General features: G+C 36.1%; 1 protein-coding gene across 4 annotated transcripts; it reads right to left on the bottom strand.

Moving 5' to 3' along the window:
• Positions 1-332: 332 nt before the first annotated feature.
• On the bottom strand, positions 333-14,747 carry LOC109078172 (hepatocyte growth factor-regulated tyrosine kinase substrate-like). Of its 4 annotated transcripts, none has more exons than XM_042719805.1 (21): positions 14,594-14,747; positions 12,112-12,196; positions 11,924-11,999; positions 11,334-11,426; positions 10,810-10,933; positions 10,526-10,578; positions 10,369-10,437; positions 10,144-10,268; positions 9,369-9,471; positions 8,140-8,238; positions 7,965-8,060; positions 7,840-7,878; positions 6,805-7,002; positions 6,509-6,722; positions 5,413-5,585; positions 5,202-5,342; positions 4,837-5,023; positions 4,607-4,740; positions 4,114-4,209; positions 3,307-3,393; positions 333-2,525 (listed from the first exon to the last, which is right to left on the bottom strand). In XM_042719805.1, the coding sequence occupies exons 1-21, from the start codon at positions 14,628-14,630 to the stop codon at positions 2,430-2,432; spliced, it is 2,325 nt and encodes a 774-aa protein (XP_042575739.1). In that variant the 5' UTR covers positions 14,631-14,747; the 3' UTR covers positions 333-2,429. The 4 variants fall into 4 exon arrangements, with proteins under 4 accessions (XP_042575739.1, XP_042575740.1, XP_042575741.1 ...); XM_042719806.1 differs by having other exon boundaries at positions 6,509-6,719; XM_042719807.1 differs by having other exon boundaries at positions 9,387-9,471.
• Between the last annotated feature and the right edge of the window lie 1,350 nt (positions 14,748-16,097).

Below are 16,097 nucleotides of genomic sequence, written 5' to 3'. Positions count from 1 at the left end.
AGGTTTTAATTGCTTAATTATCATAAAACATTCACAAAGCACTAAATCTTAATAGTCCTAAATACAGGCTTCATTTTCTTTAAGCAAAATATAATGCCTAATGTCTATCTTATGATTTCGAGATGAAATGTGACAGGACATTCTTAAGTTTCATGTTTGAAACCAGCATTGATAACCTCTGTCTGGTGTGTGAGTAAACGCCTCGTCTTCAGAAAACTGTAGGCAATCTGTCCATTCAGAGAACATGGATCCAGTTTCCAGGATAAAATATTAACACTGTTTCACTTTCTTTTAGTCATTTTCTCATTCTGCCTGCGCTTCAAACACACAAATGAACAGAGTGGCATTGTTTTATTGTGCACAAACCTTCAGAGACAAGAAAAGAAACATTTCCACTAATGCATGACCAATAAAAGAACAAGATATTAAATATGATCTTAAAATGACTTCTTTTTATCATGAGTCAGATCAGTATGGAATAAAGATGATATTAATGGGGTTACAGACGTCACTGGTTCTCTGTGTGTGTGTGTGTGTGTGTAACAAACATGCAGCGTTCACATCATCCATCAAAACCATCCACAGGCTGTCAACAGTTTTTACAACTTGGTAATGAAACCGCATCTTTGAGATGGATTGATTGGTCTAGTTCTGCACAGTCAGGTCTGAACCCACTCTGTGAAGATCCACAAAGAGCAAAGACAAATAAATGTGACATCTGGCAAACTTACACGCAGTATCTGTTTATTTTGAATAGATTGGTGATATGCAAATGGCAGTAAAGTTGACATCCCACTGGCTGTTAATTATACGACAGAAGCCATGTTTGCGCCATCTACCGCATAAATCATTAGCGAGGATTCCATAACGCACAGAGCTTCTGAAGCATCTCTAGGATCGCATACATGGAAACCAGCACTGGAATGTCACATGATCTCACAGCATTTCATAACTGAAAAACTGCTATGATGCCGCAGTGACCTCTGCTAAAGTCACCAAGTCTCTTAACCGGTTACATATTCACTCATGCTAACACATCTGAGAAAAATATGAGACAAGGGATGGTTATGTCTTTTTGAATAGTACTGATGGTTCTCTGTGGTACGAATGGCTAACTTCGCATCAGCTTCGTTTTAGAAGGAAAAACTGCATTTGTGAAAATCTAGAGCGATGGAAGTTAGAGTTAGGGTGAATCTCACAACATGTCCAGGTCATATTTTTAACAGAATCTCATTTCTGCCACCGAAGCTTTAGTGAAACTTCTTTGATAACACATCAACATTATGAGATATTAAGTCCAAATTACGATAAAGTAGATGAGTTTGTCATAATTTTGACTTTTTATCTCAAATATGACTTAGTATCTCATAATTTTGACTGTCAGAACTATGACTTAGTGTAATAAAGAAAAAACTAAATTATGATATACAGTCATAATTCAGATTGACAAAACACAATTATGACAAAGTAGAACCTTGACACGATGACTTAGTATCACATTTTTGACTGTATGAGATACTAAAGTCATATTTCTGAGATAAAAAGACTTATGACAAATCTTTTTATCTCATAATGACTTACCATGTCAACTTTGAATTTGAAATAAGTTGAACTTTTGACATTAATTATAAGATAACATACTGTGTCAATTATGACTTCGTATTGTATCATTTTGACATTACATTTCAACTTATGTCATAATTATGATTTACCAAAGTATTACTATCTTATGTTGCAGAAATGGGCTTTTTACATTTCCTTACACACACACAAAAAAAGGCCATTTCATTCTAGGACCATTAAGATTTTTTGCATCCTCATGAATCATATTTCCACCAAAACTCTCATATGTTTAATGTGTCAAGGCAACTTGACAGTTTATTTGTTTGTTTTTTGGTAATTCTCATAATTGTCTATGGTGAATCTCATTCTAATATACAGTCATTTTTAAATCATGATATCAGGATAAAGGCAGTACAACAAATATTACCATCTAACTACTTTACAGTTTAAATGAAATACCAATTTTCTGCTTTACAATAATGAGAACGGAGAAAGGAAACATTTAATTGTCATAACTGATGTCACAATACAAAAAAAAAAAATGTAATGGTCTAAAATAGATTTATTTTTTTAAATCACCAAAAAAAGGGTTTCTTTTTTTGTTTTGGGGTAAAATATGATCTAGACCGAGTTTTGTGAGATTCATCCAGTTAAGAGACAAAGGTTCCCCCCCAGCTCCATCTGTAATCTCTCCTCCGTCACTGAAAGAGAGGGTGCGAGTAGGGGGACGCAGACAGCCTAATGCTTTTACAATATCTGTACACCTTCAGTATCTGTGGAGCATAGTGAAGCGCGAGCAGGTGCAGGGTGATAAATTTAATGTAGTGTGCTGGACTTGGTGGGTAAAGGCATATGATGAGCTATGATCAGTCAAATGAAATGAGCTGAGCCTCTGCACTGCCCGGAGGAGCCTGAGCCGGCTGCTGTTGTGACTGCTGCTGCGGCCCACCGGGGGGAGCCATCTGTTCAAAAACACAAGGAAACAACATGATTCAGATTAACAAAGAGCTACAGTGCCAGCACTTTGTCAGAGGCTATAGGGCCTTTCGCACTGCTTTAGTTCCAGAACTAAATGTACAGCACTAAAGTACTGGGATGATTTTGCGCGAACTGTTTCCAAAACTAAGAACAACGTTAACAACAGGAGGTCATATGGAGGACGCTGTGAACAAAGAAGAAGCTGTGTTTTTTGTGTGTCGTCTCGCGGGTTTCACAATAAAGGGACATGGAATGTTGATGTATACGTAAAGATGGCGAAAGGAGGAGTAAGAATCTCCAACGACAACTAGCAGTGATACATTTGCTACAAGTGCCTGCACTTCAGCGTCCATCTATCGCTGTTCATCAAACTTGTGAAATAAGTTGACACAATGTTTACACGGCTTTTTAAATCATGGCGGGTGAGGGCGTTTTTGTACGCGTCTGGCCAATCAATGTCTACTTACGTCACCGGTAGTACCAGTCGTGCTGGTTAGACCCTACTCTGGAGTAGGAGCTAATTTTGTTCTTGAAAAAGGCAGTCCGGTATTAAAATCGTACCCAGTTCTGGTGGTGCGAAAACGCCAAAAAGCGAGTAGTTCCACAATTAGTTCTGGTACTATGAAAAGGTTCCTGCGGTGCCTAAGGTCCTATTGAATCTGAAAGTAGTTTCCCATTAATTTTCCAGTAGAGATTAAAAAAAAAAAAAATAACACTTTATTGTAAAAAAAAAAAAAAATAACACTTTATTGTAAAAATGCTGACCTGCTGGTACATAGGCTGTTGCCCAGGCATGTAGGGCTGTTGGGGAGGCATGTTGGGGTCTTGTCCTGGAAGAGCGGTCATCATATTCTGCAAAAGAAGTTAACAGCAATCAGTGACAGTCTCCAAACTTTCCATTCCATATGGGTTTTGAAAGCAGGGAAGAACATCAGATCTGAGACGTATAGGTTGTAATACGTGCAAATTCACGTCGGTGATAATCGCACGTGATATTCGTCCCGGTGTAGCCGAGCGAACGTGCAAATTCACGTCGGTGATAATCGCACGTGATATTCGTCCCGGTGTTCTCTGACATTAGATGGCGCTTAATGAAAAACAGACATACCCCGGTACACATCGAATCCTATTTGATCTGCAATTCCTCTCCATAACAACTCTCTCTTATCAAGATTTTTGTAGTCGCTGTCGCGTTTGTCATAAAGCCCTTTGTGTTCAGACACCAGTGAGACCAGCAGCTCTACATTCATCTTGCCTTGATCTTCTTGGTCCACTTACTTACTCTTCACAGTTAGGTATAAAATGTGCTCGGCAAGACCGTTTTGTGCTTGAGCGCCACCAAGTAGTGTTTTAATGTAACTTCAGCAGCACAAGGCACGTGAACAAAAGTGCAAATCTCATATCGCACGTGATATTCGTCCCGGTGTGAACAAGACACAAAATTAAAAAAAAAACAAACCTAACACAATAAAGTATAACTGATATTCGTCCCGGTGTGAACAAGACACAAACTTAAGACACAAACTGATCTGATACAGTAAAACATAAATATTGTAAATACAGTAAACGTACCTGCATGCTGTATGGCTGGTAGCCCATGTAGGTAATACCGTTGGTGTGGGCAGCCTGGGACATCGGGGGCAAACTCTGAGCTTGAGAGACCACGTTCTACAAAAAGAACATGCAAACATTCATGCCAAACCTTCAAACTAACTGTATAACTCATTAAGTAGCCTTGAGAGTAGACTCTTGCTGAAGGAAATAACTGTGGACGAATTGGACTTTATAACTCGCAACTGCAAGTTTACCACACTTTTGAGAAATAGAAAAGAAAAAAAAAGGAAGAATTAAGATATAAACACGCAATTGAGTTTATATCACACAATTCTGAGAAAAAAGTCAGAATTCCGAGATGTAATTTGCAACTGCGAGAAAAAAAAATTAACTGCGTAATAAAAAGTCACAATTATCTTTTTTTATTTAGTGGCGGAAATGGGCTTCCATAAATAAAAGCATATGAACATTTAGGTAAACGTGAAGCCGTAAATTGATCACATCTCCTGACCTGGTAGCCTTGTGTAGGTGTGGGCTGGTAGTTAGTGTAGGCAGGGGTGGTTGTGGGAGGGGCTTGTCCAGGGGCGGCTGGCTGCCCACTGGAGCCTGCAGTCTGATACATGTAAGCGTTCACCATGTTGGGATCTAAAAGAGAGTGAGCAGAGACTCTATTAAATCTGTAGACTACACACAAAACAGACATTTTTAAAGAGTGATAAAGACAGAGGATGATTGGTTGACCTGTAGCTGACACAGGCATGGCCTGGTACGGGCCACCAGCAGCTGTCTGTCCGGGCTGGTTCATGTAGACTCCATGCATGGGCGACCCTTCCACTGAGCCATTGGGACTGAACGTGCCAGGATAGCTGGGAGGGCCGGCGGGGGGATACCCCACCCCCACTGCCATGTTAGGAGGCAGTGACTGCATCTACAAGCACCAAAAATTATATCATCTAGCCCTACAATTAACTTACAAATCTCAGTAAAAGCAAACTTTTAAGTATTTATAAAGATAACAATTATAATATAAATATAAATACATAATGTGTGTAATATTTATAATGACTCGCTGAATGTGTCAAATGTGTGTATGTAGCCGTGCACACCTGTGCGTAAGGCAGAGAGAACGTGGGCATCTGTGCTCTCATCTGAATGGTGTGTTTCTGCTGCTCCAGACGCATCTGTCTCTCCTTCTCCTGCTCCTGCAGACGCTGGATTGCGATCTGTCTTTGCATCTCCAGGTACTCCTGCAGTAACCAATCACAGTCAGCGTTCCCTTGTCACATGATTCACAGACTCAAAAGAAAAGCAACTTGCCTGTTTCTTCTGCCTCATGATCCCCAGTTTCTGGGCGAGCTGGATTTGTCTCTGTCTCTCTGCCTCCTCAGCGGTCCGTCTCAGTTTCTCCCTGTGCTCCTCTCTCAGAGCGTTCAGTGCCGCCCACGCATCACGCACCTGTGCCAGTTTGTCCTGAAGACCCTCATAGTACACTGAGCGACAGAGGAGACAGCATTCAGGTGTTAGGGACGATACTTTGAAACTGCAACCCAACCAGCATCAATATATTCATACATTTTGTGTCATTTGGAAAGAGCTGGAAAGTTACTAACAAAGAGATCAAGGTAACAGCTTGAAGGCAGCAGTTTCTAAATATATTTAGAAAGTTTGAAATTAAAATCAAGACACAGTTTAATTCATTTTGATATTTACATTCAAACTGATTCATTTTCAAATTATTTATTTCAAATTATTTTAGTAAATATATTAAGCAGTTGTTCTGCACATGTTATTTACTGTCTTAAAATAAACGTATTTATTTTCAAATTATTTATTTCTAATAAATACTATAATTATATAATACAAATAATATATAGTTACTATATTTTTAATTATTTAGTGGAAAAAACAAACATCTAATTTATTTTGATAAAAATCAATTAATTTTACATTTATTTCTAATTATTTCAATAAATATGCAAAACCTAATTTATTATAAAAAATATTATAAAAATGGTACAATTTAACTTTAGTTAGTGCATTATGTATCGTGAACTGAACAACAATCATGGTTCATTTAAAACCTTTAGCAGTGTGTACTGTTTTGATCCAAATGATTGTTTTGCAAAATGTCAATTAAATTCTAAGTATTTAATAGCAAAAATCAAATGTGGTGTTTTTCACTGTTTGGCATTAATGAATTAATAACGGAGGTTTTCTATGCACACAGGTAAGACCTCTATAACTGATAATGAAATGATGTTTTGATTATTTTTCTTCGCAATAATTAACGCTTTTATTGAATAGTTGGTGCAGCTCTAGATCAGATCACAACTTGTTTTGGACCCCATTTACACCTATATTTAGCACTGTGTGAGACACGGGCTTGAGACACAAACATGCACACGCGACTCACGTCTCTTCTCATCCAGCTGGTTGAGTATTTCCAGCAGCTGTGGGTGCATGTTGTTGATGGACTGGAAGAGAGAGAGCACAGCGCTGTCGTTGGTGATGCTGCGGCCGCGCATGTGGTTGCTCTTCATGCGGTTAAGGAAGGTGGTGACGGCGTTCTGCAAGACCTTCAGGAACTGCTCGTGGTTCTCCTCAGATTCTCCATTCTGATACTGCTGCTGAAGAGACAGATGCAAGACGTTCAGTGCAGAACATGATTCAGCTTTTTTCTTGATTCTCCATTTTCAGTGCTGCAGGTACCTCCACTATGTTGATGGGTTGGACCGGAGCGAGGCTTTCCACTGGTTGGCTGATTGGCACGGGCTCAGCCAGTGAAACTGGAGCAGGAGCAGAGGCAGGAGCAGAGGCTGAGGCAGGAGCAGGAGCAGAGGGGGTGGGACTCTTGCGAACCTCTTCCTGTTTCTTCTCCCAGTAAGTTCTGTTTAGGTAACGGGCCAGCTGAAAATATTGAAAATATTATTTGAATACACTGATTGGGTTTTTCATACAATACAATAGTTTTGGGTCTTTATTTTATGACTGTTGGTTGTATTTATATCTAAATCTATGCTATTACATGGCAGATACAGATTAAGCATTCAACAATATAATATCACTAACTTAGACAAAAAAAAATTTAATATACCTTTTAAATAATAAAAAAAAAAGAAAAGTTTTTTGGGTCCATTTAATATACCTTTTAAATAATACTATTTTTTTTTTTTTTTCAAATTAAAAATACTTAAATACTTTTTCAAAAGTGACAGTAAAGACATAATGTTACAAAAGATTTCTATTTCAAATAAATGCTGCTTTTGATCTTTCTTCATTATGAAAGAATCCTGAAAAAATGGGTAACAGTTCCAGCAAAAATATTGAGCAACACAATTGATAATACACAATATATAATTGGGTAACAACATTGATAATAATAATTATAATAAAAAAAATGTTTCTTTAAGCATATTATAATGATTTCTGAAGGATCATTTAAAACTAAAGACTGGAGTAATGATGCTAAAAATTGGATTGCAGGAATAAATTACATTTAAAAACTTATTCAAACAGAAACAGTCATTTTACATTGTAATGATTTCATATTATTACTGTTGTTTTACAGTATTTTCAGTCAAAGAAGTGCAGCCTTTTGAAGAAATTTTCAAAAGCATTTAAAAAAAAAAAGTATTTATGTATTTTAAAATGTATTTATTGGCATATTTACTGTACTTATAAAACATCTAAATTAAATTAACTATTTTTGAAGGAACTCTTCCTTTGAAATAATTGGTTTTTCACCTCTGGATCCACGTCTTCAGCCGATGGAGCTGATGAGTTCTGAAAGGTTAAGAGAAACGATTTACCCACTAAAGATACATTTAGACAAGGTGTTTCAATTAATAAATAAGATGAGCGTTTCTTACCATGTGAGAGGAGTAGAGAGTGCTGGCAGGAGGGGCAGAGGAAGTCACAGGGGTGGGATCAACTTTGGGGTACGCAGAGTAAGTGTTCTTCTGTTTCTGTAAACAAACACAATCATCATGTGTCCCCTTGTTTATGCCGACAGAACGGCTGGCTTACAGACGTTAGACATCGTACCTTCCTCTCCTTCTCCTCGGCCTCACTCTGAGACAGCGCGATGGCCAGCTGCAGCTCCTCTTCCTCCTGCAGCGCAGCCTCATCTCTCTTAGGAGGCATCTGAGGAGCAGAGCAGCAAGAGGAGGTCAAGAAGAAAACAACAGGAAGATGAGGAGAGGGAGCTGCACACGTTTTGATTACATTTCGTTTTCATTTATATATTCCCAGTGCACAAATATAGAACACAATTTTTGTATTATGTTTAAAAAAAAACAATATTGGTTAATATTGGATTTTATAAAATAATAATTAATAATGAATAATTAGTAAGGGGTCAAATCATTGGCTTCCACTGATAAATTAAAACACACCAACACTGATATGATCACTGAAATTTTGTGCATCTATATTAAAGGTGAAGAGCGTAATTTCTACACTATTAACCGCACCAAACGAAACTGCAATTTGTCTGTTTGCCTGACATCACATTGTCTCTATCATTGGTGTGATTCTGATTAATTGTTATGATTATACATGTTCAAAAGTCTGGAGTCAGTAAGATTTTTTAGTGGCCAGAAAATAATTATTTCTTATTTTTTAAGAAATAATATTTTGTTCAGCAAGGATTCAATAATTTGATCAAATATGACATTTTATTTTAATATTAACATTGCTAATAGTAAGATATAATTAATGTGCATCAAATCAGCATATTAGAATGCTTTCTGAAGGATCGTGACACTGAAGTAATGATGGAGTAATGATGCTGAAAATTCAGTTTTGCATTTTAAAATAAACTAAAATATAAAACGGTTGTAAACTGTAAAATTGTAAAAATGTTACTGTTTTTTTTTTTTTTTACTGTATTTTCAATCAAATAAATGCAGCCTTGATGAACAAAGAGTTCTTGTCATATTATAATTAAATTAAATTAACGACTCCTACAACAGCCAGCTGTTTGTTTTTTTATATTTTTGGTAATTCTATTTGCCCATACTAGTGGCACAGAAATGATACACTTCACCTTTAAATACCGCGTTTGGAGTGGGATTGATGGTAAGCACACAAACTAGACATTAATATGTGCTCTAACTCATGAGCCTCAAAATTGCTTTGCATTTAGGGTCCAAATAAACTTGTGTGTGAATGATTAAACTATTGGTTTATTGTCCGTTTCATTAAATTTGGTGGTATGCCTCATAATTGTGACGCCCATGAGAGTGAGCCCTCTATGAAATGCAACTACTTACTGATTCGGTGGGCACTACCTGAGACTGCTGGGACAGAGGGCTGGTCAGGTACTCAGGGGGAAGCTCGGACTGCCCAGTGCTGGCGGCCTTCCCTTCGGCTTTCCTAGGAGGGGGAGAGAGGGAGGGGTGGCTGGTGAGGAGGAGGGGTTAGGAGACACACAGGCTCACGAAAATCACAAACCCAAAGCACAACTACAAAAATAAAAAACACTGATATAAAGAAATTTCTGACAAAGGATGGGGGGGGAGGCTTTTCTCAAAATTTGCAGCAATGTTTGATCTTTATGTGTGACTGATTTGTTTTTTACATCAAAAAAAAAAAAAATTGCAGCAATGTTTGATCTTTTTTGTTTTGTTTTGCAGTGAAAAAATACCAGACAACATTCTTTCTTTTTTGACTTCAAGATGACGTGTGTGACATCAAAAATTAGTAAAACACGGGCTAATTTTCATTTTTGGGTGAACTAACCCTTTAAGTTGATCGAAAGAACATAGCAAAACAGTAATACTGTCAAATGTGAAATATTATTACAATTTAAAATAATTATTTTATTTTAGTGTATTTTAAAATGTAATTTATTTCCATTCCAGCTGTGTGGAGATTCTTTCAAAAAACAGAATCTCGTTTTGTGGTACACAGAAGAAAGTCAGATGGGTTCGGGTGAATAAATGATGAGAGAGACGTGTGAACTATTCCTTTGTAAGATGAATACCCTTCTCAAAGAACAAAAAAGCAGCACAATGGTAGGTATTTTTCTTTTTCACACATACTCACTTGTTGAGAATTTCGAAGCAGGGCTCACACACACGCACCTCCTTCTCAATGCCAAATTTGGGAATGGTAGAGTACTTAGAAGAGCACTTCCCACAGAAAATCTGCCCACATGCCCTGCAGTGGTGCTGAATGAAGAGCCACCAGCAGTTATGCATCAGAAAAATGACCTTATATGTGGTACTTCACAAACATGATATAGATAGATTATAAAAGAGAAGCATATACCTTCCGGGTCATAACACCAAACTGAACCCTACATCTGTGACACTCCTCTGCATCCACCCAATCAGGAGCCTAGAAGGGAAACACGACAAACCTATGACAAACCAAACATCTCAGAGTGTGCAAACATGTGCTTTATTTACTCAAGCGTTATTCTCACCCTTTCTGCTGCAAACATGGCATCACTCTCCTTGAATTCTGGGAAGACATGACCTGAGCGAGTAGAAGAGATTGTTTTTCTTTTAAAAGTGTCACAGACTGAAATCTTCTTTTTACTGACATTTGAAAATGAAGTAGTTTTGCTATTAAACTGTACATTGGAAAGTATTTGTATATAACTTGCAGCAGTGCATAATGTATACCATTCTGCTTCTGCAAATCACTGTATGTGTAAACCCCCTTTAGAAAAGCATTTCATGTTTACGAATCTGCGTAAAGCCTTACCTTCCACCTTCATGATCTGATAGGTGTCCTGGATGACTTTGTACTTGGGCTCGTTGCGGAAGGCGTGGGACCAGGCCTGGATCAGATAAAGGATCTTATTCTTCACGTTCGGTTCGGGTTGTTTCTAAACACAAAAGAGTCACATTCTTTCAGTGATGACTTAAAAAACAATATCTAAGCTGTGAAGTCAGAACTCAGGAGTCGCCTAACCGGTTAGTAAACAAACAAACAAAAACAAAAAAGAGAGAGAGAGAGAGAGAACTGAAAAATATCTAGTCCCTCTTTAACCACCTCAAAACCTTCCACGAGATTTTTAAATGTTAGAAAGCAAAAGAACTCCAAGAACAGCGTGTTGTTTCTGAACTTCCCCTCAGCCAAATAAACATGTGACGATGACAAAATCAGGAAGTACAGCGCAGCTGAGTCACTGGGTCTGACCCACTTGGAAAGACCATAAAGGCAGGGCCAAAGACAACCCTTAAAGCAACAGTCACAGATTATAGATTGAGTTTAGCAGGAGTCACCTTGAACAGCTCCTTCAGCTCTTCCATTGTCTGCTTACTGGCCACTTCATCATGAACCGTCTGGCCACAGTTCTTCACCACTGACTCCAGGACCTGGTGACAAGCAAATGCTAACTAGCACACATGACCTTGACTGATTGAGGCATAATACAAAAACTTTGTATAAACTCAACATTAAGTAATTAGGTATACAAGTTAAGGCCTGTTCATACCAAGGAAGGACAGAAACTATAATGATTATATAAGAAGTCCACACCACAACTATAACAACAACAACACAGAGGAACAATACCACTGGAATCACTTTAAGAACAAACTTTTCCAGCTGATAACTGATACAAACAATGACAGCCAGTCAGAATTCAAGTCTTTACTTTGTTTTTTACAGTACTATTTCATTTTTTAATCTGTATTATTTTTAATTATTTAAATCTATTTTGTATTATTTATTAATTGTAATAAATTTTTATCATTTTTATAATTTATTTCATTATTTTAATAATAAAACAATCTTATTTTGACTTTTTGTTGTTGTTGCTTGAAAGCCCCTGGTCTACAGTGCTCTATATATGTAGATGAACTACACTTACCTCGAGACCATAGAGCGCCACATGTGGATTTTTATCATTGAGTTTTTTCTTGATGGCACCAACTGCATATTTTGCCCTGGTGGCGGGAAATAATAAAACAGTATATAAGGAAGTCAAGGCCATTTTTATCACAACACATGATTGAGATGCACTGACATGCAGTCACATTAGAAAATGGTTTATCTTACTGCGTATCGCCTTGCCGAATGAGGTCACATATCTGCAGAATGGACTCCCAGTCTGTCTCCAGCAGCAGCTGACTGGTAGCCTTATCTGTGAAGGATTGGAAGAGCACACTTTTATCATCAAGTGTTATCAGAAGCAGTTTGCTAAAGGTCCGTTTCCTGAAAACATTCGAAAATGAGGTGAAAAAAAAAAAACATCATGTCAGACATGACATAATAAAAAAATCTCACTCACACCAAACAACATGATAAATTCAAAAAAAAATATATATATATATATATATATATATATATATATACTATATTTATATATGTATAGTGTCTCCCAAGTAATTTAAGCATTTAGTAATGTTTGGTTTAGGACTGGGTGAATTAGATTAAAAATTAAGTAAATAACACAAAATAAATTGTGCATTTGACAATTCATATCTTAATATTTATGTTTTACTTCAAAAAGTAACATGGTTTAAAAATGAATAAATAAAAATCAATCAAAATAATCAGGACATGTTTACAGGGACCAATATAATACAGAGCAATAAATAAACAACATGCACCAACCTATATTACAATACACTTTACACAATATTCATAAAAAAAAAAATTACAAAATGCAGAAAACTCATATTATTAATTAATTCCAATGTCCAATAACTCATGCTAAATTTAACACAATATTCTCAATGTTACATAATTTAATAAACTATAATAATGAATAAATAATGAATATTTTACATATTGTCCAGTAAACCACACAATCCCAAAAAATCAAGAATAGAAATTATATATATATATACATCATCAAGCCTACATATATATAAACAAAAATACACATTACAGTACAGGTCAAAAGTTTGGAAACATTACTATTTTTTATGTTTTTGAAAGAAGTTTCTTCTGCTCATCAAGCCTGCATTTATTTGATCAAAAATACAGAGAAAAAAAATAATATTGTGATATATTATTACAATTTAAAATAATTGTTTTTAAATTTATTATACTTTAAATTATCATTTATTTCTGTGATGCAAAGCTGAATTTTTTAGGATCATTATCACATGATCCTTTAGAAATCATTCTAATATGATGATTCATTATCAAAGTTGGAAACATTTCTGCTGCTTAATATTTTTTCTGAACATGTGATACTTTTTTAGGATACTTTGATGAATAAAAAGTAAACAACAACAACAACAAAAAAAGCTATGTTTTTAAAATATAAATATTTTGCAATAACAATATACACTACTGGTCAGTAATTTGGGGTCAGTATTTTTTTTTTCTTTCTTTTTTTTAAATAAAATCAATACTTTTATTCAGCAGGATGTGTTAAATTGATAAAAAAGTGATAGTAAAGAAATATATTATTAGAATACATATTATTAGAATTTTTTTTTTTTTTTTTGAATAAATGCAGTTCTTTTTAACCTTTTATTCATCAAATATATTAGACAGCAGAACTGTTTCCAACACTCATAATAAATCAGAATATTAGAATTATTTCTAAATGATCATGTGATAGACTGGATGTTACATGTGACGCTGAAGGCTGGAGTAATGATGCTGAAAATTCAGCTTTGCATCACAGGAATAAATTATTTTTTTTTAAAGTATGTTCAAATAGAAAAACTATTATTTTAAGTTGTAACAATATTTCACAATATTACTGTTTTTTCTGTATTTTTGATCAAATAAATGCAGGCTTGATGAGCAGAAGAAACTTCTTTTAAAAACATTAAAAATAGTAATGTTTCCAAACTTTTGACCTGTACTGTATATATATACATACACATATATATACACACAAAGTTCACTTAGTGAAGTCTTGTAAATGGAGTCGGTGTGTTTAACGGGAAGATACTGTTATGTGGCAAGCCTTAATGCAAATGTGCCAAACCATCCTATCTCTGTATACAGCAGCAAACAGGAAGAACCACCCGTGACTAATGGGAATACTTTCCCAATCTTCAAATTACATTTTTCTTAAAGGTGTGAGCAACTGTAAACCTAAATATTCATGTGAAGCGCCACGACAACTGATTATACAGCGTGTGTCTCATTAAATGTGCGGTATAATCGCCTGCTTAACCGCGAGATTCGGCAAAAACAAACATAACGTGCTTGTAAACGACTAACAGACACATAAAACAAAGTAACGTTACACAAAATAATGCTGCTTATGCTTTTTGTAGCTTGTGAAAAGAGGCCCGAGAACAGCTTCAGCGCAGATGTGCCACTAACTAGCTTATGCAAAATAATCGATTTGTCAACTACCACACGGTTTAACTGGAGAGGAAAAAAGCTCGCAATATCAGGTTTAAGTTCATGTCCCTGGTGTGTTGAAGCTCCGGTGGGAAAATAAAGACAATGGACGTTAAATGCTAACGTTACCGAGACTGTTCAAACTGTGCTAGCGTTAGCATTAGCACACTTCATCTATGTGTCAGTCGAAGTAAACACTAAAAACATGAAATATAACACATACCCAACAGTCTATCAAACGTTCCGCCGCCTTTGCCCATTTCTGCTCTCTGTTATCGGGACTCTCGGTGTCTGTTTTGCTGTTGTTCACCTGTGTGAAAAAAACGGGTTTCACTGCCGGGTGACACGCGCATGCGCGGACGACGTGACAAATAAAAGTCCAAGTGACAGTAACATTACTCATCTTTAGACATGTTCTCATTTGTTTTCATGTATACAAAGTAGGCAGTGCAGGTTATTTTATTATTACCTGCATTATTGGCCATTTAAGTGTTATGAAAACAACACAGTGAATGAATGCTATCATAGTGGTTTATTGAGAATAAGAAGAAAATGAGTGTACCAGTCATTGCATTATTTATGCTGTGTATTTGTTGCAAACAATGCTGTATCTTCAACTCTCTTTACTCCACAGTAAGTACTGTGAAAGAGCTACCTGAATGTAACACTTGTCCCATATATAAAAATAAGCCTTGGTGCCAACCACACTCCCCTCAGGTTCCTGTATCCCTTATTCTCCAGCAGTCAAGACAACAATAACCACTTTTCTATAATTTACAACCCCAGATTTTCACTCGTAGCATTAGGTCATGTATGAGTCACTACCTGGCGCAGTAGACAATGCAGCTATTGTAAATGCTGTGCTGTGGTAGAGCATACAGTTGTATTGTACTGCTGTCTATAGAAGCAGCCCCCATAACAACAGCCAGCGATGCTCAGAGAGTCAAGACAACACGAGCCAAGAATGGCTTCAACTGCCTGAACTGTTCGCATGAGATAGAGGGTAGAGTTTCTCTGAAATTATATGTGTATCAGATATTCTGTACATCCAAACTTTGTGAATGACCTTTACCTTAATGACCTTTAAAACATTAGGATTGATTTGTTGTATTTTCATAAGTATTGGTCATTGGTTACCCTGGTCCTAGATATTGGTACCAGCCAAAATAATAATAATAATAATAATAATAATGTCATTAGACCATAATTTTGTATTATCTATTTATGTCCATGACGTTCCAATCCTATATGAATATATACAAAAGCAGATATTTTGAGAAATGTCACTGTTGCTCAGATACCTGTTTTGTGAAGAAAGTCATACAGATGTAGAGAGGCATGAGGGTGAGGAAATGTAATCAGCGGTTTGGATTTTGGGGTGAATAATTATTTTAAGTTATACCTTTCAGATAGTTTAAACATTTTATGTTCATGTTAGCATCTTAAAGGGATAGTTCACCTAAAAAAGATTCTGTCATAACTTTTATCAGCATCACATCGTTCCAATACCATAAGACCATATTTATTTTCTAAAAACAAATGAAGATATTTAAAAATGAAAGACATGAGAGATTTCTGTCCTTCCATTAAAACGTCCATGCCACCAAAACTTTGACAATTTAAAATATCATAAAAAACTTTTTAAAAGTAATCCATATGAATGAATAAATCCAATCTTCTGGGGGGAAAAAAAGATCACTTGAAGACATTTAATTAAGCCTTTTATT

This window comes from Cyprinus carpio, chromosome B3, assembly GCF_018340385.1.
Source record: "Cyprinus carpio isolate SPL01 chromosome B3, ASM1834038v1, whole genome shotgun sequence".
NCBI classification, from domain to species: domain Eukaryota; kingdom Metazoa; phylum Chordata; class Actinopteri; order Cypriniformes; family Cyprinidae; genus Cyprinus; species Cyprinus carpio.
Note: the sequence above shows the minus strand (reverse complement) of the source record. Positions and strands in the feature narration are given on the sequence as shown.